The sequence below is a fragment of the Doryrhamphus excisus genome, unplaced genomic scaffold (assembly GCF_037039965.1).
Source record: "Doryrhamphus excisus strain RoL-2023G ecotype Guam unplaced genomic scaffold, RoL_Dexc_Guam_v1.1 HiC_scaffold_24, whole genome shotgun sequence".
NCBI lineage: Eukaryota > Metazoa > Chordata > Actinopteri > Syngnathiformes > Syngnathidae > Doryrhamphus > Doryrhamphus excisus.
This window is the reverse complement of record NW_027621862.1, coordinates 5217252-5242851: the sequence shown is the minus strand read 5'-3', so window position 1 is coordinate 5242851 and position 25600 is coordinate 5217252. Positions and strand designations below refer to the sequence as shown.

Genomic DNA, 25600 nt, shown 5'->3' with positions numbered 1-25600 from the left:
GGGCTTGTTTTGAAGTGCGTGTGCACAAAAAATACACATGAATGCCCCTATACTGACACTTGGACAACCCCTACAATAAAAATTGAGCATTCCTGAAGGCATTGTTTCATATTTTCCAAATGCTGGGAAATATGCATGGAGCCAGTGCTAAGGCGAGTAAAAATAGCTCAGGTGTTGTCTAGGAAATCACACAACAAACAAGCTTCAGGCTTGGCAGACAAACAACAGACAAATCATTTTTAGTATGTGAGATGAAAATAAGTGGGTATCATCAAGATAAAAAGCAACAAATTGGGAGTTAGGAGGGAATTACTGTTTCAAGCCAAAGTCCTCCATATATGTTTTTGGAGTTCATGATCTAGAAAGGTGATTTGAATAGAAGGGACGTGCCAGGTAACATATTGAGTCATGGTAATGGTAATGGTTTTATTTCATTTGAACATGCATCAGATTACAATTGAATGCATCACATAATCAGTTCACAGTTCCACATGTCCAAAAGGAGTAGGAAGAAGCAAAGCTTATTAAATCCTACCCCTCCATCTGGTACTTTTACAATCAGTAACTCTTACATTTGTTCACTTCCTGCTTTTCTAATATAGTTTTTTTGTTTTTTTTTGTCACGTACCGAAGTACGAGGTGATATGAGCATCCAATGACATAATGGGTACCATAGTAAGTGTCAATATAGTGATATATATATAGCACATCATGACTGGTTCAAGACTCTTCATCCTTGTATTTAGCAAACATCAACTGCTACAGAACAAGCACCGTGGTTCCTTTTAGCTGTCCAAACAGGTTCTCGGAGCCAGCTCACAGAGCCTTCTGTCAGGGCTGCTACATGACAAATTGTGCCTGTTTGAAGACTCAACACGTGAAACACAAGTGTGTTTGTGAACCATTCTTCCCTGTCCATATGTGATGGATAAATGTACCCTGCACCAAACCGGTAAGTCCAGCCAATTGATTTTGGATGCCTGTACTCCTTCCGCCCCCCACCCCCCATATCCACCACTCTCTGACCCCATCATTCCTCTCTGGGCCTAGGCTACGATCCAGACACCCCCTGTATTACTCACTGCAGGACCAAAACTGGCTAATTCTGGTTCTGTGTGTGTGTTTGCTCCTGGCTGCTCCAGCCACCTGCTCAGGGCACCAGGGGGAACACCCGGTTAATTAGCTCCTTGTCGGAGCCAAGACATAAGACATGAGGCGTATGATCAAACATACATACTCTACAATGTATAAGTGCCGTATTTTCAGGACTATGAGTTGCACTTTTTTTCATAGGTTGGCTGTTCCTGCGACTTATACTCCAGAGCGACTTAGAAATGAAAAAAACGTTTATGTTCCATAAACATTGGACACCGTTTTTGTTCATGTTTATTTTTAGTGTAGCTGAATAACCATTGTGTTAGCATATCTTACATCTATTCAGCCTGTTCTCTTTTCTTTTATTGTTAGAACTTGCCTTCTAAGAGAACGTAATGTTTGTTTTGGTTAGGTAGTTTGTATAATAAATTACCGGCAAAAAATGCGACTTATACTCCAGTGCGACTTATGTATGTTTTTTTCTACCTAATTATACATTTTTGGCCTTGTGCGACTTATACACCTGAGCGACCTATAGTCCAGAAAATACAGTATATGAATGGAATTATCCATGGTGGTCATGCCAGTCATCCCACCAAACATCTTTTTTTTTGGATACTCTTTTGAAAGAAAAGATGACAGAATGTCCTTTCCAAGCCCTGGCTAGTATAGTAGTACATTATTATTACTACAAAGACAGGAATATAAGACGGACACTCTTTTTTAAAGATGCATTCACTATAATCTTAAAGTTAGCATCATACAGTATGAGATGACCCATATTTTTCATGGGGGAAAATACTGTCTTATATACAGGTCAACAAGGTAATATTTTAGGTTTATACACTAGCCACGTTTACATGAGTTTTTCGTATTTCCGAATGGAATCTTTCTGAATGACTTTTCCGAAAACAATGGTATACATGGAAAAGGAATATTCCAATCTCGTGTCTACATGCCGCCGCATGTATCATATCGTATCTATAATCAAACAGAATCGTCATCGGGGCATGCGCAGCAAAATGTAAACATCAGTTTGGAGTTTTTACAACTCCATATTGTGAGTTTTCGTCCGTCCAGTCTTGAAATTATGTTCAATTCTTTCTGTTCAACTTCTTTGCTGATTGGTCGCCACCATTTTTAAAACTGAGGAACATCTCTAGCTGCGTGTTACGTCATATCTGAGCATGCGCTGAAAAGGGGAAAGGAATACTCCATCCGATTATATGTCCATTCGGATTGGCACTGAGGTGCATACAAAGGTTACATTCTTTCCGTTTGAGCAAATAAACTGAATGCAATTGGAATATTTGGGTCCATGTATACGTGGCTAATCTGTCCTTTTTAGACTAACAGAAGCCTCATAGTGGAAGACCTTTAAACTCTCTCTATGCCAAATTCCCTTCCCAAAATCATAGGCGCAAACACAATGAACGATAAGATTTCCTCCTCCTTGTCCTGCCCCCCTTTCATGCCCATACTCTCCTCCACCTTCCGTGTTCTATTTCCATAAACGCAGCCAGGGACAAGCAGTTTAACAACATTAGACAAGGGGCTTAACTTGATGCAAGGCAGGGATACGAGGCATGTATGCCATGCTCACAAATTGGATCTTTAAACCCATGTATTGAAAAGCAAAAATGGGTTATCTTCTCCCACTGGACCTCCTCTGATGGCATGAATGGAGTGAAGCACACCCTTCATTGTCCCACATTTGTACAGCTGTCACATACAGTAACAGACAAAAAGCCATATTTAAAACAGTACCATCATTCATCTTCAACAAAACTATGTCATTTCACTGAGAATGAGGTTTGAAGAGTTCACCTTTTTCTCTCAACATCCACCAACAACATTGACAATGCGGTGGCTTAAAACCACATCGTTCCAGAGCCCGCAGGCTTGCAACAACAATGAAAAGAAGATGACAAAATGACAAAAACAAGGCTCTGATTTCAACTGAGTGGGGCACTTGATAGATAGGAAAACTCACCGGTGGGAAAGTCTGATTGCTCCCATCTGTGGGCATTGGACGTGGACACAGCAGCATGGCCACAAAATAGCAACACAATTAAGATTTTTGTTCCTTGATCTAACGACTTCGACTGGTTAGCGCGTAGGCCATACAGCTAGGAGACCCCAGTTCAAGTCCACCCTCGGCCATCTCTGTGTGGAGTTTGCATGTTCTCCCCGTGCATGCGTGGGTTTTCTCCGGGTACTCCGGTTTCCTCCCACATTCCAAAAACATGCTAGGTTAATTGGCCACTCCAAATTGTCCATAGGTATGAATGTGAGTGTGAATGGTTGTTTGTCTATATGTGCCCTGTGATTGGCTGGCCACCAGTCCAGGGTGTACCCCGCCTCTTGCTGGGATCGAAGACAGCTGGGATAGGCTCCAGCACCCCCGCCATCCTCGTGAGGATAAGCGGTAGAAAATGAATGAATGAATGAATGAATAATTACTTAGTGAGAATAGTAACGACAAATCTATCAGACTCCATGAAAAGTAACACTGTTGCAGAATGTGTAAATGCCTCCTATACATAAGCAAATAACTACCAACTGCAGCTGTGGCTGTAGGTGACTTCCTGGTGTAGTTTTTATGACCTCCACAAGATGGCAGTCCCATCGTGCCTTGCTATATCACAATTTTTCACAAATTTATGAATGAATGATCATTGTTTTTGCACTGGTCTGCACGGCGGTATGAATGTGAGTGTGAATGGTTGTTTGTCTCTATGTGCCCTGTGATTGTACCCCGCCTCTTGCCTAAAGACAGCTGGGATAGGCTCCAGCACCCCCCGTGACCCTCGTGAGGATAAGCGGTACAAAATGAATGAATGAATTTGAATGTGTTTCGCCACTGAATATGACCTGTTATGTTACTATTACAACATTGGCTCTGCAGCTGCTGTGTTGATAATATTCTTGTTAATAAATGCAGATCTATGTGAATGGATATTGTTTTCATTCATTCATTTTCTACCACTTATCCTCACAAAGGTCACGGGGGGTGCTGGAGCCTATCCCAGCTGTCTTCGGGCACGAGGCGGGGTACACCCTGGACTGGTGGCCAGCCAATCGCAGTGGGAAATTGTTTTGACAAAGCTTTTGTCTTTACGTCCTTTTACTAGGTTATAGTCATGTAAACGTAGCCGGACTTCAAGTCCTGCAGAAGCAAAAAGGGGAGAAAAAGCAAACATCCCTGAAGCCACCCGAGAGGTATAATTCCATGCTGATTTTACAACAAAATTCCACAGCTGTGTAATTATTCAAGAGCACAAGTGGTTTCTTTTCATGCAACTGCTTTTTTAGAGTATGGGCCTCTAAGTAATTGATGTGACGAGCTCCCGTTAGCCTCAAGCGGCAAAAGGGCGATTAGCGAAAGTAGGATAATGACACATGCGAGGCAGTGCTTTTCTTTCTAAATTTGGTATCTCATTGTCATTCATAGCATGTTACCCTTGGGGCGACAACACTTCCAAATTTGTAGATGGTATGTTCCGTTTGAAGAGAATCCAACACTGTCTGGTTCGTTACTTTTTCTATTTTGCTGCAGTACGATTCGTGGAATTGAGTCGTTCGTCCATGACGACGAATGAGCTCCACAAGTGGAACACAGCCTGACCCCTGCTTGACCTCCACTGGTACATGGCAGTGGGTTGAGGGGGGGTGGTCGGGTGATGGAGGTCTATTTTGAAATTCTAATCAGCATCAAATAACCATCTGCCCCTCCTCAGAGGGAGAGAGAAATGGCTACATGGTCCCAGGTTGTGGAAAACACTGCACACACATCTGAGAGCTTATTCAGAGATGTGTTCCTGTTGGCTGGTCTTCCTCGCTCTATGGCACACACATAAACATCTCTGTTGGATCACACTGCTCTCCCTAAGTGACCCATCTGTCAATGTCCCCTTAATTCCTGCTAATAGTGTCCAAAAAGACTGAACCCTGATTCCCCTCTGATTCTTCTACTTTAGTCTAATGCACCCTTTTTAATTCATGAGACCATATTAGACAGGAATGATCTACTTGCATTTATTCCAAAACAGGTAATAACTCTTTAAGAGGTATTACAAATGAAGGGAATTTCCTTCAGGTGATGACATGCATAAATATGCAGTGCGTGTTAACTGACTTGATTTGAAAGGAAAGTCCAAAAACAGGCTAGTGTGTCAGTCATCACTCGCCAAACCAGTGATTTAAATGCGCTATAATAAAATATTCACCGCCGCACCCCTGCTCTAGAAGACGATGCCAACCTCAGCTCACCTACAATCTTGAAAAGTAAACCCAAACGAATGCCAGCAGCCTTGAAATGACCCCGTGGAGTTGCTATGAATGCATAGCAATGGAACACAGCAGGAACTGGCTGAGCTGCTCCATTCGGGATGGATGGTGTCTGGCTCGGGCTTTGCAGCATCCCTGAGCTGGTCCAAATGAGGGAGAGGAAGGACTGGAGAATAATTTGGCGTCCTGGCCAACACGAGCATAAATCATTGACTCCATGAGAGGCCTCTCATCTTATACAGTCAACAAACAGTATTTACTTTCAGCTGTGGACTGTGCCGGCAAAAACAACAATACTCAATCACATGCGGCAACCAAACAGAACTAATGCATGTTTCCTCATTCTGCTCTGCTCCTCTCTGAGGATAAATCACAGCTATTTCCATCTGCCTCCATCACTACGAACAGACTTCTCTCTCTGACCTCCACGGCAGAGATTTGGAAGACGGGGTTCATTTTCTACTGCTTATCCTCATGAGGGTCGCGGGGGTGCTGGAGCCTATCCCAGCTGTCTTTGGGCAAAAGGCAGGGTACGCCAGCCAGCCAATCACAGGGCACATAAAGACAAACAACCATTCACACTCACATTCATACCTATGGACAATTTGGAGTCGCCAATTAACCTAGCATGTTTTTGGAATGTGGGAGGAAACCGGAGTACCCGGAGAAAACCCATGCATGCACCGGGAGAGCATGATGGCCAAGGATGGAATCGAACTTGGGTCTCCTAGCTGTGCGGCCTGCGTGCTAACCACTCTTCACCAGTTTAGATGTGGTAGTATTTTCACTAAATATCTCCACATCTGCCCCGCTCACATTCCTTAACATTCAACATCGTCTCCTCAGCGGCAGCTTAACCATGTCACCACCCTGCTAAAGGATCACGACCCCACACCCTGCCCCTTTAGACCTTCACCGTCTACGAAAAACACCCTCAGGGCCCAGATTGGACTCCGGTGACACCTCAGGGACTTCACCGCTCTGCTACTTGTCACCTTTTAAGGGAAAACTGCGCTTTTTGGGGGGAATCATCCAACATCCTTATGTGAGACATTAACACATTATCAGTGCATTCTAAAGATATAAAAAAAGATAAAACAAGACAGCTAAAAACATGACACATTTATTCCACCTATGAAGCCTTCTGAAAATAACTCCATATTACATTTACATATAATGCAATGTTATTAATCAAGCTACAGCAACATTGTTATTATTATTATTATTATTATTAGCATTGTTACTTTGATTCACACCAGCTAGCGACTATTCACTTGGCTGCAGCACATCAACTTGACGCCCTCAATAACCATGTTGACATGAGTTTTTCTCTTTCCGAATGGAATCTTTCCAAATGACTTTTCCGAAAGCAATAGTATACATGGAAAGGAATATTCCAATGGCGTGTCTACATGCGCCGCTATAATCAACCAGAATAGTCAATGGGGCATGCCCAGTAAAGCGTAAACACCAACATCACGTGATACCGACTTCCTCCAGTTTTTCTTCCACTTGTTGGAATAACTCCGTATTGCCAGTTTTTCCTTCGTCCGGTCTTGAAATTTAGTTTGAATCAAAAACAAACTTTCCTTAGCAGTCCAGTGCCGATTGCTCGCCTCCATTGTTTTAAATCGAAGAACGTCTGGAGCTGCGTGTTACGTCATATCTCAGCATTCGCTGAAAGAACGCACCCGGGAACAGGAAAAGATAAAGTTCAATCTTGCTAATATTTTATAATTAAGCTCGGCACATGTTTTATATAGATATGTATTTTCTTTTTTAATAAAACTGGACTTGTGAATGGCGTATAGAAGGGTTTAGATTCTTTTATAAGAATCTGAATTATATTCATTCGGATTGGCACTTTTCTTTAGGAATGAGGTGAGATTACTTCCGTTTGAGCAAATAACCCGAATGGAATTGGAATATTTGGGTCCATGTGTACGTGGCTAATGTCTCAGGCCAAAAAGGACCAAAATATGGCAGAATACTGTAAAGATAACTCCTTGTTGGAGGTGTAGGTGTGTCCCATTACTTGCAGTAATGATCTGTCTCTTTTGGTCTGTTTTTATATCTTTAGAACGCACAGAAAAGAGAAAGACGTGTGTTCATGTCTCACATAAAGATGAGAAACACTTTTAACACACTCGCTGCCACGGTGGCATGTTGCAGGCATGCAGCCATTTGTTCCGCAGGAAAAACAACATGCAAATAAATCAACATGAGGGCGCTTTGTAGATGACATACTACACACTAGGGGATTTTAAAGTCTCTTGCAACTTTGAGGACAATTTCTAAGAAGAAAAAACTCAAATGAGACATCTGGGACTGACTTTCTTGCATATCTGCACGTATGATCGGGTATACGTAGCTTTAATGGGCCCATATCAACACTGGGATTAGGTCATCCTGGTTGGGCTGCACAAACGGGTCCAGAAATCCTGCATAGAGTTGACATATACGTCCCGTACAGAAGAGATCTGCAGGAAGTGGCTGTAGCATTTTCAGAAAGCACTACGGGACATTTAAAAAAGGGCGTATGCAGAAGCACGCTGCAGAAAGCGCTGATGGATTGACAGGATATCGTAGCAGAAGGGGGAGAGGCGCACGTGTGTTGAGTAAGAGACGAGGCGTCTGGGGGTAAGGCAGTGCTGGCATGAATACGGGTTGAATTTATTTTGGCTAGAATGGCTTTGCTCTGTCACCCCCGGTCGGCCTTAAACAGATGTGGCATTGCTAAATATGATCTCAAGCCAGCTCACCGGGCAATTACAACATGTTAGAAAAATATACACGCTATTGAAACTCCTTCTTGGCTGTAATTCTACTTCATTACACGAGCGAGGTGAAAATGGGGACAACGTCTGCTAATTTGCTGTTGCTTTGCTGTGCTTCCACATTTTTTATGACAGGCAAAATGAACCTGAATTAAATTTCACTGGATGTCTGTTTATATTTAAAACAGGTGGACAAGTTCCACCGTAAAAAAGCTTACATGCAGCCACATAAGGGATATATGCTTACATTAACAGCCATTGGGACATACATAAGAATAATCATTTAAAATGGCAGTTGAGTGGTTAGCGCGCAGACCTCACAGCTAGGAGACCCCAGTTCAATTCCACCCTTGGCCATCTCTGTGTGGAGTTTGCATGTTCTCCCCGTGCATGCGTGGGTTTTCTCCGGGTACTCCGGTTTCCTCCCACATTCCAAAAACATGCTAGGTTAATTGGCCACTCCAAATTGTCCATAGGTATGAATGTGAGTGTGAATGGTTGTTTGTCTATATGTGCCCTGTGATTGGCTGGCTGGCGTACCCTGCCTTTTGCCCAAACCCTCGACTCCCGACCCTCATGAGGATAAGCAGTAGAAAATGAATGAATGAGATGTTTGACACCATGGTATTCATATTATTATTATTATTATTACAAGCTACTTGGCATCGTAAAAAGCAATACTTTAGTAAAACAACCAATAAATGGTGTCAAGTCAAATGTAAGGTTTCTTATGAAGGTACACAGACGTGGGTCTGTTTTGTTTACTTCGACTACATATCTGAAACAATTTAGTCTGAAACAACAGGCGGAAGGAAAAGTAGTTCCTGCCAACATGGACGACATGAAAATGGCAGCCTATTTGAAGAATCTGTTTCTATAAACAAGATATTATGTCGTTGTTGCGCCATGCTGCTAGATCCGGTTTGTCTATAAGTGCCCTGTGATTGGCTGGCCACCAGTCCAGGGTGTACACCGTCTCTCGTCCCGAAGAAATAATGAATGAATGAATGAATTTAAAATGGCAAGGTTCCACGTCCGTTTTTGGAGGTAAACAGCGTATGCCCTGTTTAGATATTTCCAGAAAACACGAGTACTTAATCCACTGACTTGATGGGAAATACGGTCAAGTGATGGACCATCAATGATGGGAAGCTACGCTGGCCATTATACCAGTTTGTATTTTTCATTGTTCACCTATCCTGACAATGAATCAGTCCAGAAAGCAAATGATGGAGTATTTTGCTTTCCAAAAACGTTATTGCAGCCTGTACCAGTAAACACAGGCACATTTAAGATGTTTCGTCTAAAATGTGAACCGGCTTCCATTTGATTTAACGGAGGACCCATTTTGCTCGCCTGACATGGAAGGGGCTCTTCAATCACGTTTTATTTATATTACACATTTTAAGTGAACCAATGTACAAATCAAGCCGAGACCACCCCTGGAGGTGATTTGTTTTAGTGTAGTCTGAGTTCTTTCGGGGGCGACTATTGCTGACTAGTTGTTTTGAGTTGGTAGTTGAAATTTGAAAGGGAGACAACTTACGCAGACACTCATTGGCCTCTCGGGCGCTGGCCCTCTGCCATGGGCGGTCGTAATGGAAGGGCTTACAGCGGTCGCATTCAGGTCCTTCTGTGTTGTGCTTGCAGTCGCATACCAGCTTTCCCTCCTTGTCTTTCAGGCAGCGTGACGCATGGCCGTTGCACTTGCACCGTCCGCCCACCTGGAAGTCGCCCACCGCGTAGAAATACGTGGGCAGCGTCGAGGTCACCCCCATGAGGTCGTCATCCCTTCCTCCTCCGCTGTTGCTTCCAACCGCCAGCTCCCTCGATGGTTGGGGCCGGCTGAAGACCACACGGATGTCGGTGACGGTCACCCAGTCCTGAAGGACCGGGCTGTTGTCAAAGTCCTTGCCAGATGGTCGCCCATCCAAGGTGCTGAACGCGATGAGTCCTCCAGAGAGGGGGTAGAGGTCAGTGTGGCCGTCGGTACACAGAGCCTCCTGTTCGTTCTGTTTTGTGATGGTTGCTTTGTTGGGTCGATTGTATACACGTCGACACTGTGATGAGTAGAACTGGTACGGCATCCAGGTCTTGCCATAGTCCATGCTCTTGTAGATAGCCAGCGACTCAGGTCTTGGTGAGCAGAACTGCAAGCTCACGTAGGTGATCTCAAACTTTTTACCAAGGGAAAGAGTCAGGGTCACATTGTGCGGCGATGTGTTCAGGTTCTCTGACTGCCAACAAGTCAGGTTGTGAGCCGAGTTGAGGTCTGTGAGGTAGGAAGCCGGATGGGAGCGACGGGGGTCTGCGGCGTCACAAATCTGGCACGTGCGCACCGACGGCCTGTCGTCGCCACGATCCACAACGCTACAGGAGCGGGAAGGAGGGCGGCCGCACATGCTGGACACGGCCACCTCTTTGCCAAAAGCGGCGTTGATGAACTCTGGGATGCAGCGGCGGGCTGCACCTGCGTCATCGTAGCAAGGGTCCACAGGAGTCTGCTGCCCCGCAAAGGGATTGTTGCCACTGGGTGAAGAGGCTGAGTATGCCAGGAGACCCAAGCACAGTAGGTACCTCCAGGGTTCCCTCATTCTGCTCCGAGGCCCTGCCTAGGTATGAATGCACAGATATATGAGAGTCCACCAGAGGAGCTGTGCGATTTAAAGAGAGAGGGAGAGTGTCTGCAGACGTGTCCACCGCCTGACTAAAATCCCCCCCTCGATGTGCTTAATTACAGCTCAGAGGAGGTGTCTGAGCTCAGTGACCCTTCACATCAGGCCCTTCCTGTAAGAGACAGATACAAACACAGAGGTCAGTGTCAAACTCATATCTTTACCTTATAAGGATAAAACAAGAAGAGGACCTCTACTAAGCCCCAACGGTCCTAAACATGTCTGTGTGACTATCAGTCCATAATGTTTACCCTAATTACAAAGTCGCTTCCCAAAAAGTATAAATAATAAATCACAGAACATAAAAATAGCTCCAATAACGGATGAGGCCAGATTACCTGTACTGTGCTGTAAGTAAGTGAGTGAGCAAATCAAGCGCTCCTTTTTACCTGATCAAGTGGGATTTTCGTTTAAGAAGTGTCAGTGGCACCAAATGTTCTGCAAACAATCCATGACGAGGAAACTAAAACATTGTTATGTTATCAGCCACCTGAAATACCAGCGTCACTATCATGGCCAGGTCCGGGGCTTGTTCCTATCCACTTGAAAAGTGGAAAAATATTAGCCAGCGACGACACAAGGGCGAAATCACATCTGTTGTTGTGGCTGGTGAACCCCCTGGAGCCACGGTTTGGATTTCTGATTCACTGCTATTTTTTCACGTTTGCTTAAAAGTAAGGCTGCACGTCGGTGGAGTGGTTAGCGCACAGACCTCACAGCCAGGAGACTCCAGTTCAATCCCACCCTCGGCCATCTCTGTGTGGAGTTTGCATGTTCTCCCCGTGCATGCGTGGGTTTTCTCCGGGTACTCCGGTTTCCTCCCACATTCCAAAAACATGCTAGGTTAATTGGCCACTCCAAATTGTCCATAGGTATGAATGTGAGTGTGAATGGTTGTTTGTCTATATGTGCTATATGTGATTGGCTGGCCACCAGTCCAGGGTGTACCCTGCCTCTCGCCCGAAGACAGCTGGGATAGGCTCCAGCACTCTCCTGCCACCCTGGTGAGGATAAGCGGTAGAACATGAATGAATGAATGGTTAAAAGTAGTGATCATCAAAAAGCAGCAGGCAGCTGTTTAACTTTGATGGAAAAAAAACAGCCACATGTGCACCGAAAGGACTTAATGTACGCTTTGAATAATGCCTTGCACACCAGCACTTCCATATTACTAATAATATCATAATAAGTAATATCATTCATGAAAGCAATACTTCACAGATTGCTTCTGGCTGCTTTGGTCTTGCCATACAGCTTTTATCACATTTTAATAGCCCATAATCCCGGTAATGTTGTGAAGCAGTGGACCACATATGTGACCTTCTCTGTTTAAGAAGCGAAACAGACAAGTTTGCCGAATAGCAAGCTATGAGGACCCAATTACAAGACGACATTAGGGGGAAGAAGCATTATGGTAATGGTAATGGTAATGGTAATGGTAATGGTAATGGTTTTATTTCATTTGAACATGCATCAGATTACAATTGAATGCATCACATAATCAGTTCACAGTTCCACATGTCCAAAAGGAGTAGGAAGAAGCAAAGCTTATTAAATCCTACCCCTCCATCTGGTACTTTTACAATCAGTAACTGTTACATTTGTTCACTTCCTGCTTTCCTAATGTAGTTTAAGTTTTTTGTAATCTTTTTTTTTATTTTTGTCACATACTGAAGTACGAGGACATTATGTTCTTCTAGCGAAGCATGAAATACACCACTAGTGATAACTCTTTGAGCCTCCTTGATTGGTTACCTGGGTGACATCATTTCTACACTCATAACTAGACAAGGGGCCTCTTGGTCCCAAAGAAAGCTTGAATGGGTGTAGGGCGAGAAAGCTATTGGGGTAAGAGTGAGAGGGAGGTGAAAGACAGCGAGAAGGAGATGAATATGGCCTTCCCTAATCCCCCTTTTCCTTCCCTGGGTGTCAAATCTGGAAGTGGCTCCATTGGAGAAGTGACAGCTGATGGGGCTTTGTGTGGTATTTATTAAATTACAATGAATCACAGCCACCTCCTCCTGCTCTCACAACCCCTCCCTTGCACAACACCATCCCTCTTCATCTCGGAAGAACAAAAGGTGGCCTCTGTATCCACTTCAGTCAAGCGCGGAAAGCAGACAGATGGATTTAAGGATGGTCATAGAGACAAAAGTTTACTTCTTCTTATGTGTAGCGTGTCCAAAGCTGGGAGAACATTTCAAAAATGGTGGACTAGCGAATAGAACCACTCATCTACACTCCAACTATTTCAAGTGGGTGTTAAAAGAGAGTGAGGGGCAAATAAAATGTCAGGAAAAGTAGACTAACTACTGCTTGTTACACATTTACTATGTTACATGTTACTGTGTTACCACACTGTAACTTAAGGGTGTTTATCCAAATGAACACAAAATTTGGCAGACACATTTAGGGGACTGATAAGCACGAAATTTGAGCAAGATTGGTTGAAAAACATGGCTGTATTCATCCAAAATATCTCTGGGACTTAGCATCTAATTGTCCATAAGTTATTGACCATTTGTTGACATGTCTTACAAGTATTTTGAGTACAACCCTTAGGGGGCGCAAAAAAATACATTTACATTATTTTTATTATTTTGGTTTTAGTGATGGCTGCATGGCGGTCGAGTGGTTAGCGTGCAGATTCACAGCTAGGAGACCCGAGTTCAATCCCACCCTCGGCCATCTCTGTGTGGAGTTTGCATGTTCTCCCCGTGCATGCGTGGGTTTTCTCCGGGTACTCCGGTTTCCTCCCACATTCCAAAAACATGCTAGGTTAATCGGCCACTCCAAATTGTCCATAGGTATGAATGTGAGTGTGAATGGTTGTTTGTCTATATGTGCCCTGTGATTGGCTGGCCACCAGTCCAGGGTGTACCCCGCCTCTCGCTGGGATTGGCTCCAGCACCCCCATCCTCGTGAGGATAAGCGTTAGAAAATGAATGAATGATTTTAGCGATAGTTTTGTATTTTGAACACAGTCTTCCAAAAGAAATGAAAACCATGCAAACATTACTCAAAGAAGAAAATCCCCTGCCGGTGCAATCATTTTATTAAAAAACAAAATCAATTTCAGGGACAGAGGCGTCCCATAAAAGATTAGGGAATGACCCTCTCCAAGAAGGATCGAGACATTGATCAATGGCATGTGTCCGAGTCTGAAGGAGCCAAAGTGGGAGGAGTTCATCAGCCAAGGCACTCCATCAAAAAGCTGGCTACAGTTAAAAAAAACAACAAAAAAAACAAAAACACTGAGCAGGACACTAAGGGACATTTGATGGAATTAGCAACTCATTAGCATCCAGGCCCAGCTTCCAACTGCAGCGAGTTCATCCAAGAAAAGAGAAGAAGGCAAAGGCTCTGAGAGAGGAACAAAAGATTGCGGAGTCGGAATAACGGCACGTAAGAAAGAGGGGAAATTGTTCAAGATGAGATCAAACTGGAAGGAAAGACGTTAAAAGTAAGAGCGAGAAGGAAGGAAAACTGTGAGATAGATGGAGTGAGACACTGAGGGGAGACAGGTTAAGGTGGCCGACTGCAACGATCCGTGTCTGTGCTTGGAATGCCTAAATATGGCCGTTTGCATGCATGCCACTGGGCCTGCCAGGAGATTCTTGCAGTGTGTGCTACAGAGTGGGGACATTGACAAAGCCCCCCCAACCCCAAACCCCTCGGAAGTGAGAGTATTTTTTCCCTTAATTAAAGCCCAGACTTACCATTGCTACATATTAACATCCTTCAAGATCTGTCATTGTTGCCCGGGTGTCACCATTGTGGTTTAGGTGGCTTTACATTTCTTCTTCTATTCTTCCAATGTGTCTGAGAAATATCATTTTCACACTCAGCATTGACGCCTCCCATGAAAGGGTGGCATACATTGTCTTTCATTAAAAGCGGTCTAAGCTGAAACTGCTGCAAGCTGCAAGAGTAGGCTGACATGTTTAAAGAAATATATCGATTCTTATCGCTGCCAATAGTTCTTAGACTTTTTATACATCGTCCAAGTTTTTTGGATCGACAAAATGTAGCTGAGATTTCATTGCTTGACTTGGCATGTATTCCTCCATTCCATTGCGACTCGTGTTTCTGTTTAAGTCCCGTCTCCTGCCATTGGTCAACTTTTCGGTCTCCATTCATGAAATTGTTGAGCAGTCAAAATGTCATTGAGATTCATGCACTGAGTATGTTGGTAATTCTCACTCCTTAATGCCTCAAAGGGCACCTGTTATGTTTTGTCCACTTTTCTGACCTCTAAATGTAGTTAGAATGTTATATTCTCTTGTTAAACGATGCCAAAGTTTAAGATAATGAGGTTTTTGCATTTGGAATTGAGCCCTGAAATAAGTTTGGGATGGTTCAAAACGCTCTGTTGTAAAAGGCGTGGTAAAACTGTTCTTTTGTGATGTCACAGAGGGGCGGACTTCCTTATATGGTTCATAGTTAAGAAACAATTTGGGTTGGGTAAATAAAAACAGACCGTTTCGGCAGGAAGCACACATCAAAGGAAATACAGCAGGAATAGGTGCAGGTACTGGAAAATCTAAAAAGTTTTCTGTGCGGGTTATTGTGTGTAGCTGCTCTATAGGAGTCCACAACTCAATACAAAGGGTTGACAAATGACTATAATAGGTCCAGCTGGATAATTCAGGTCTTTTAGCATGATGCATAGCACTCTTGACTCTCAATCTGCCAATCCTGGACCAGGCAGGTCCCGCTAGCAGCACTTAACATGCACCAATATTTTACAGATTCTGCCTTCAACCATGATAAGTTGAACAATGCTTAGCAATCAGATAGCTAATCATTTACGTGACACTAATCCCAGATTTATGGCATCTGCAACAAGCAACCAGCTGGTATTTTATTTCATTTCCTCACTTGCATACATTCTTACACGTCGTTGTGACTTGTGTTTTCTGTTAAAGTCCCGCCTTGCTTTGGTGGAGTCATCAATGTGATGCAGCATTTCTCTGCGGCTTAATGGCAAGGAAAAATCACTTCCATCCCCTGGGGATAAACGTTAGCTGTGTTGAGTCATTTGTCCATTAGAACTGTGATGAAAGATAATAAAATATTAGGCCTTGCATGTCCAAGCTGTACCTGGCAACCAGAGTGACTCAGGCCATTCTGGCAAATGGAACACAGTCAGTGGTATTAATCATCCAATGACAGCCCAATTAGGAAAGGTAGATGTGATAATGCAAAAGGGAATGGAAAGGGAATGAAAAGGAGGCGGGGGAACGGGAAGGACAAGGACGGGAGGATGGCAGGGTGGTCTTTTGGTTTAGCAGAGACATTCCGGGATTCGTTTTTTCAGCTTCTCCCTGTCACCGGGAGATCATCCCATGTTGAGTTGTCTCTCTTTCAAGCATGGGCTGCCTCAGTCAGAGTTCACAGATTAGGAAAACAGAAGTCGCTGAGAGGCTTTATTTGGCTTGGGTGTAGAGAGGAGGACTCCGGGATGGATGGATGGATGGATGGAATGGGGGCAGGGGGTTAGTGGTGGGAACTGGGGATAGGAGTGGGATTGCTGAGCTGCTCTGTATCCCCAAGTGGGAGGCTTTCACACTGATCGGGTCGCCCCTCCGTCTCAGGCGGGGAGTGAAGAGCGAGGCCTTGTGGTTCTGACTCTCTCAGATGACAACCAGGGGGGACCCAAGTAGTGCCCCTGCTGTCCCCCAAGCTGCTGTATAGTAATCCCTGGTGGGGTTATTAGTGGCTTTGCACAACTACTGAGGCTTTTTTTTTTAAATTAGGTTGACACCTCCAACGTCATTATCACCACTGAAAGATACACTGGATAAACACGACCGTACAGCAACAATAAATCTGCTTTGTCTGAATTTCAAAATGGAAGTAATGGAAATACGAGATGATTTCAACTGTTGCTATCATAAACCCTTCATTAACCAATCCAATGCAAGGCAAGATTTAGGTAACGTTCTTAAAGCTAACCACTCTACCGCTGCTGTTCCACCCTATTATGTTCATGAATGGAGGTTTTGGATGTAACCCACACAGAGTGAGGCCAAATAAAGCTGTCCATATGAGTCAACATGACTGACAGGCCTCAGGTAACAGGGGTCACGTAGCCTGATGACGGCCATCTCCACGGCGGTGACGACAATGCTGGTGTTTGTATAAGCGTATGTGTGTGTTGGAGGTGGATGGGTGGAGCAGTGGGGGTTTGGCGGGTGGGGACCGAGGCCAGGAGGGGGTCAACTCTCCCAATGAGGGCATCATTAGCAGAGGGATCACTGACAAATTTTTCAAGCCTGAGGACGCCTCCAGACGCCCCGTCTGGAGGGATTGAATGTGAACATTTTCTTGAGTCCAATTCTAAATATGTTCATCCTCATGTTACAATTACAATGATATATTATAGATAAAGTGCAAAGATACATCCCTCTAAACCCCGTAACCCCCCCCCACACACACACACATACGTAACAATGTGTCAGGTTCAAGCCAGGACTCCAAACAAGATTCTAAAGATCAACACCCACAACCATACTTCAAGAGACTGAGGGGGTTGAAGGTGTACTCCGAGGTCAAGGCAGTTCTCACAGACAAAAATTGCTGATCGGACAAGCTGCGGTGTATTTTTCCTGAGTCTACAGTGTTCTGTGAAGTCGGTGTTTTTGTGAGAAAATGGGAGGAGGAGAAGCAAAAACATGAGCAGACGTAAAAGTGAGAGGTATGACGACTTGAGGGGTCAAACAGGGTTAATTTACAAGAACCGGATCTAACAGCATGGCGCAACGACGACGTATTATGTTGTTTATAGGAACAGATTTTCCAAATAGGCTGCTATTTTCATGTCGTCCATGTTGGCAGGAACTACTTTTCCTTCCGCCTGCGTTTCAGACTAAATTGTTTCAGATATGTAGTCGAAGTAAACAAAACAGACCCACGCCTGTGTACCTTCATAATGATCAATAGTAACCTTATATTTGACTTGACACCATTTATTGGTTGTTTTACTAAAGTCTTGGTATTGCTTTTTACGATGCCAAACCCTCGGTAAGAAAATATGGGTCATCGCCCAAAGGTAGCTTGTAATAATAATATGAATACCGCGGTGTCAAACATCTCATTCATTCATTCATTTTCTACCGCTTTTTCCTCACGAGGGTCGCAGGGGTGCTGGAGCCTATCCCAGCTGTCTTGGGGCGGGGTACACCCTGGACTGGTGGCCAGCCAGTCACAGGGCACATATAGACAAACAACCATTCACACTCACATTCATACCTATGGACAATTTGGAGTCGCCAATTAACCTAGCATGTTTTTGGAATGTGGGAGGAAACCGGAGTACCCGGAGAACATGCAAACTCCACGCAGAGATGGCCGAGGGTGGGATTGAACTCGGGTCTCCTAGCTGTGAGGTCTGTGCGCTAACCACTCGCCAGCCGTGCAGCCCCAAACATCTCATCTCACAGTAAATAAATGTCAATGAAGCACTGAAGGCCAAAATAAATTCCATTATTATTCCTCAATGGAGTGTGTGGTAAAATTTGGGGCAGTGAGGCTGGATGGTGGTCAAGTTAGGTGTTCGTGGCTATTAGAGGATGTGGCTTGTTTGGTGGGAATGGAGTCTTTGAAGGTTGAAGGCAATATGCAGCTTGCCATTCATTTTTATGAAGTGCTTGGAATTCTTCGATGATTGTGTACACACATGCAGGATGACTCTTATAGCATTACACGCTATGATGTGTACGTTCAAATGAAATAGGTTGGTGGGCACCAGCGCACACAGACTGTAGACCTCACACACACACACACACACACACACACCTGCATCTGGAGGAAACGTGTGGCTGACACATGCATGGAGGCCAAGCGGGACGCAGGGAGTACTGTACAGACAGGATGAATCATGTGCATGTTCGCCCCTAGGATCGTCTTCCTGACTCCAGACACATCTTATGTGTCACGCTGACGAATGACATGTATTTTAACACTTTAACGGTAAGGTGAAGGTGAGCGTGCACGCAATTTGTCACAAAGACAGAAAAAGCCACTTTTAAGATCACTCTCACTTCTTCCAGTAGAATTAGTGAGTAGCAATGTGGGTGGTCTCACTGACAAATACAGGTCATGTCTGGTCAGCTTGTAACATACAACACATCTATGGCACCATGACTAAAAAATACAATACAAATTCGTATTGAGTTGTGAGTACACCTACGGAATTTATAGATCTTCCAGAATCTACACCTATTCCAGCTGGATTTGAAAAATAGTCTGTTTTAATTTATTCCAAACACAACCTCCCTCTGGGCACGCCCATTTCGCTGTGATTTGTCACACTCTCAAGTGTTCCCAATAACTTCCGGACTGCTTTCTAATGTTGCCGGTATGCAAGTTCATTCATTCATTGATTCATTTTCTACCAATTATCCTCACGAGGGTCACGGGGGGGGGGCTGGAGCCTATCCCAGCTGTCTTGGGGCGAGAGGCGGGGTACACCCTGGACTGGTGGCCAGCCAATCACAGGGCACATATAGACAAACAACCATTCACACTCACATTCATACCTATGGACAATTTGGAGTCGCCAATTAACCTAGCATGTTTTTGGAATGTGGGAGGAAACCGGAGTACCCGGAGAAAACCCACGCATGCACAGGGAGAACATGCAAACTCCACACAGAGATGGCCGAGGGTGGAATTGAACTCTGGTCTCCTAGCTGTGAGGTCTGCGTGCTAACCACTCGACCACTGTGCAGCCCAGTATGCGAGTTGATAACTGTAAAAAAGTTGTTAGCAGCTACTGATAGTTTTTGCAGGACTCCCATGTTTTAAAAAAAAAACTCAGGTAGACAACTAGTAGCAATTCCAGACATCCATGATCTTGTACTTTGCGCCCCTCGCCCTGTATGCACACTCTATACTGCTACACAGACAACTGCTGACTTACACAAAATAACCACAATGAAGACATGTGGTAATGTGGTAAAATTTGGGGCAGTGAGGCTGGATGGTGGTCAACTTAGGTGTTTGTGGCTATTAGAGGATGTGGCTTGTTTGATCGGATGGAGTCTTTGAAGGTTGAAGGAAATATGCATCTTGCCATTCATTTTTATGAATTTATAGATCTTCCAGAATCTACACCTATTCCAGCTGGATTTCCAAAATAGTCTGTTTTAATTTATTCCACCCACAGCCTCCCCCTGGGCATGCTCATTTTGCTGTGATTGATCACACTCTCAAGTGTTCCTGATGACTTCCGGACTACTGCCGAACCCACTTTCTAATGTTGTCAGTATGCGAGTTGATAACTGTAAAAAAGTGCTTAGGAGCTACTGATAGTTTTTGTGGGACTCCCGTGTTTTAAAAAAAACTATTAGCAATTCCAGACATCCGTGATCTTGTACTTGCACCCCTCTCCCTGTACGCGCACTCTATACTGCTACACAGACAACGTCTGACTTACACAAAATAACCACAGTGAAGAGACTAAACTGTTACACACAGCTTGCACTTCTGACTCCTCAACTCTTCAACAAGTAAAGTCGGAAAGCCATCAGACTTCACCAAGAGTTTGGCTTCAGCCATGTTCAGAAAACAGACCCAAAGTTTTATCTTACTGGCCTGAAATAATCAACTAACACTTCTGCCTCAAGCCTGAACAAACATATCCAGGAAGAAACCAATGCTGCTTGCTAACACTGTGAAAGCTCAGACAAAGCTGTGTAACGAGGCCTACAACTTATGCTCACTGTTGGCACATTGTGATGTCACAAAGAGCTGGCGTTAGAAAAAAAAATTGAGCGTTCCCAACATCTCACTTCCAAATGCGCAAACGTCATTATCTGAAACATTGGTATCGTGTAAAACGATAATACAACATTCAAAACATGCTCATGAAAAATTTGTCTGGGAGCCCCCTCCCCGACCATATTATGTTCTCTGAGAGGAGGGCTCACTGTGTCACACTTTTAAAACCCCTGGTTTAGAATGCTAATGAGCTTATTTTCCTGACTTTGCTATGTTGGACTATTGAAGCCAAGGAAGAAAAACATTTTGGAAGTTTTGACTTTACTCGTTCACGTGTTGGGAGCCAAGTTATTCAAATTATCTGCTAATGTTACAGCCTTCTCCTTCCCAGTGCAACCACCTTTTCTTGTGGGCGCATAAATACCAAAAACACACACACACACAAATCTGCACAGTGTTGCCTTGGATTAGCCTTTACACATCATGTGCCTGGCTTTTGCCTCTACCTTCTCATGCTTGTGTTATTGGTGAAAGCACAAAGTAATTAAATGATGATTAATTAGCAAAAAGTCAAGCTGATGAGGTCTAATTATTTGGTATCCTGAGAGCTTTCTCCTCTTGCTCGTGGTCTGATTCCAGAGGTTAGCGGTGAGAAGTAGGTCAAGTGGCTGACACCGTCTCAGGGTGCAATCGGAGCATACTACTTTAAGTCTATTGAAGCAGTTAAGATAAGGACGCTTGGAAGGGACTCCTGCTTTCAGCTGCAGACGTACTTCAGCACTTTGATATCAGAGATTTGATATCAGCCCCTAAGAGCTAAATGTCCACTGTAATGCGAAACTGACTTTTAAATTATGTAGTAACAGTAATATATAGGGATGTCCGATATTGGATTTTTTGCCGAATACTGTTATACCGATGTTGTCCAACTCTTAATTTCCAATACCAATATCAGCCGATACTGATATGTGTAACATGACATATCTCCTGTGGTGGAATGAACACATATGTGTTGTATACAGCATCAGTTTTCATGATCGGGAAAAAAATCTGACACCGATATCAACCGATATTGCATTTATCGGACATCTCTAGTAACACAGTATATGTTCCTAAGGCATGTTTATGACCCTCAGTCCTTATGGAAATCATACCTCAGTGGATGAACCCACGCCCACACCATGTATAAGCGTCCCACTAAATAAAATTTTCATTTTCTACCGCTTATCCTCACGAGGGTCACGCGGGGGTGCTGGAGCCTATCCCAGGGACGAGAGGCGGGGTACACCCTGGACTGGTCGTCATGCAACATGCAAACTCCACACAGAGATGGCTGAGGGTGGAATTGAACTGGGGTCTGTGTGCTAACCAGCCGTAAATAAAATACACATAAAATGTAATTATATATAGTATGTATACATACACTTGGTCTGCCAAGCTACAGATGTGGGAGCGATAAGCTTGATAATTTGTTCTTTGCTGTAAAAACACTATGCACACAATTGTGGGACGCCTGAGACTTCAAAATAATAATAAATAGGATTGCCAACCTGTCAGAATTTGGGGCCCATTTCTATCCCCACAAAGCAAAATTAATATTAACTTACTCAGTCAGTACGGCTGAATTTGTCACAGACATGCACAGGTATGACTCCAATTTGTAGTATGTCTCCAAGTCTCAGCAGGACATAAAAGTAATAGATTTGAGGGTACTACAATGATATATACATTTTGCACACTTTCCACAGCCGACTGATTTTTAATCCCCAGCCGCCTGTCACAGGATCAATGATAATAAACCTGAGGTGTGTTATTTTCAATTGTATTCCTACAATTGAATTCCTGCAGACACGTGTTCAGGTGGCGAGAGTGTGAGTATGGAAAAATATTGGAAGTGACACACGCATGTTGAAGGAAGGCTGCAGCCGAGAAGCGCACTGCTTGCTTTGGCATGCACACTTGGCTCAAGAGTGGCTCCTAAAAAGCTTGCACCTCCTCCGTGGAGTGCATACACACATCTTTCATGTGCTTTTATTTTTAACTGGTGAAAGTGACACCTGTCTGTGAGATGTGAGCGCACTGCTCCGACAAAGCTGAACCTATAATAATAAAGTAATTACAGTCATTTGCTTTATTTCAAAGTAATAACACGTTGAAGAAACCTGTCATTTTAAAGAGCTGCTGCTGTGCTACAAGCAGATATTCAAATAATACAAAATTAAACTCACCCTGCAATGACCCTTATTCGCTCCACACCAATTAGGCTTTAGGATGTCCTAGGTGTCCATAAATGTCTCTTTTTCTTAAAGGCATGCAACAAAGTCCACCTCTCTCTCTCTCATGCTTTCCTTGACTCAACTGAGAGGCAAGCAGTCGTCCATATGTTGTAAAGCGAGAGCAGGGTAGGCTACTCCCCATTCAAATCAAACACACATTTTCCCAACCATGTGTGTGGGAGAGGAGGGGGTGTGAGGTGTGTGTGTGTGTGTGTGTGTGTGTCTGCCTGTGTGTGCACAGAGGAGGGCTCCAAATATTCAAATAACATTACATGTGTTGAGTCCGTGTTCAATTTGATTACACACTAATTACAGTGTTACCAAGGAGCCACAAATCACACCAAAACACTGAAAACAAAAACAGCCCATTGCGTTAATGTCCTGTTTTCCCACCTCAAACACCAACACTACTCTCCATTTTGTGTATATATTCATATATTTTGTGTTTATTTTATGTATGAAGGTCACACCAGCTCGTCACTGGAGTGATTTCTTCAACATGCACTGCTTTTATACTTCATCGGTGGTGCTAAAGGTACATAAAGTCAACTTCCAGTCTAATAATTTTGCTCTTTCTGGGAACTTTAGTCACTATTGTTCCATTTCTAACAGTCAACGTAGCACTGGCTCTTGCCACCAGCATCAAAAAATCCTTTTAAGCTGATCAACATTCCTCTTGAATCCACTGTACCACTGTACCAACCAGTGGAATACGGTAGCCTGCAACATACAGTAGTCATACCATGTACTTATGGACTATCAGGACTATGTGGAGTACAAGTCATTCAACCACAGTATCTCACAATAGTCATTATGTTGTCATCAGGTTTGCAAAGGTTGGGGTCGGGGAATGTCACAGTGTGTGTTGGAAATGAACCATAGCTCCCCAGTGCTGGCAGCACTCATGCAACATGAGACCATGACACTACCACCACCATGTTTGGTTTCCATAAAAGCTGTCTGCTGCCTAAAGCATACCCAGGTTTTGATAGTTCTATAATACTCTAGTGAGTTCTATAGTACTCACTATTGTGGGATACTGCAAATGGTAATGGGGAAACAAAAAATGAAGTACCAGAGCACCGTCCATCTCCCCGACCTTCTTCCATGGTGTCTCAAGGAATTCTAGAAAATAAACACAAGTGTATCAGATGGATAAAAAGTCTTCTATCATATTTTACCGTATTTTCCGGACTATAAGTCGCACTTTTTTTCATAGGTTGGCTGTTCCTGCGACTTATACTCCAGAGCGACTTATAAATGAAAAAACTGTCTATGTTACATAAACACTGGACACCTTTTCTGTTCATGTTTACTTTTTGTCCATTTAAGCTGATCAACATTCCTCTTGAATCCACTGTACCACTGTACCACCCTCTTATGGGAACAGGGAGCACAGCCTTATTATTATTATTGATCAGAGTCCCACCATTCAAACCAGCCACACATCAATAATCACTAATTATTATTGACGAGTCTACATTGACAGTCATTACGCAAACTGTACCCTAAATGTAGAATGCGTTTACATTCGGTTGGCCAATTTTTCAGCAGGAAGGTTTTGGGCAAGGCAATTTGTACTACTAAAATAGATTGACATGCGTACTAATGCATGTCAATCTATTTTATGGCAGTCACAGAACGTAAACGTCAGGCACCAATATTTGAAATATACATTATAAGCCCCCTTTTCTTGGTTCCATAAATTGCTAGGAAGATGTTTGGATGTATGGTATTTCTCTGTTTCGAAGGAAAAAACTCTCGATTAATCCATTATTGCACTCGGCTTATGGTTGTTTATATTCAAATATCACTGTGCTTTATATTTTATTGTATGTATTGTTTTAGTTGGAGAAGGGGGGAGGTGCAGAACCGATTGTCTTTCCGTTTTGGATTGCGTAATAACTAAAAGGAGTTTAGAGAATGCGGGTGCCGACTTAACGTCCACTTCCGTATATGCCCGTGTGGGTTTGGCCGCCATGATGGTGAGCAGAATCCAGAAACATTGCATTGAAAACATATCTTCAGAACACTGTTTAGCTATTTATTGCTCAAATAGTTTGTCAATTCCCCCAAAACACAGACAGGTTGTAGATTTACTACACTGGTTGTTGTAAATAAACAGGACACTGGTTAAGACTCCCAAAGTGGATATTGTATGGGACTCTCTTTCTCTGGGTGATTAAATTAATGACGTGACAGTGATGTTGATGATTTTAATTATAGCCTATCAAATGTACAATTATTATGATTTATGATGTTTTATGTTGATTGTTAAGCGTTGGTAACACTGAAATGAAGGAAAAACGTAAATTAAGGACATGGACCTTTCAGTTCCATATACGCTGTTCCGTTTTTTTGCGGCCCATCGGCTACCCTGTTCACTCTACAATCCATGCTAATGACACAGAGCCACAGAGCCAATCAGTTGCTAATTAGCAACCAGAAAGAAGACGCCCAGCTGGCACGTCAATCAAACGCCAATTAATTTGACACATAGTCGGGGCATGTCGCATATGTGCTTTTAAATGCTAATAATCTTGATGAATGGCAGCTTTTCATTTCCCCAGTTGTCCCGCTTGGAGAGTAAATCATCGTTCTTGTCCAAAATGTGGGACCCCTGCAACAGACCCCCCATAATCAATCGATGGCAGCAGCTGTAAGTTCTGTTATTTTAATAATTGGCTTCATTTTAGTCACTCTTCAGTTTGTGCTCAAGTCAGGAAGCCGCGCACCCTCTCTAGCAGTTTTTAACGGGAAA

At 43.6% G+C, this 25600-nt stretch overlaps 1 protein-coding gene across 1 annotated transcript in view; it reads right to left on the bottom strand.

Annotated features, from left to right (window-relative positions):
- Positions 1–22995, bottom strand: part of ntn2 (netrin 2) — a 40571-nt gene extending 17576 nt beyond the window's left edge. The window contains exons 1-2 of the mRNA XM_058062291.2: positions 22792–22995; positions 9709–10949 (exon numbers count right to left, since the gene is read on the bottom strand). Coding sequence (XP_057918274.2) covers positions 9709–10756 — 1048 coding nt within the window. The 5' untranslated portion in view covers positions 10757–10949; positions 22792–22995. The remainder of the gene's footprint in view (positions 1–9708; positions 10950–22791) is intronic.
- Positions 22996–25600: the final 2605 nt, after the last annotated feature.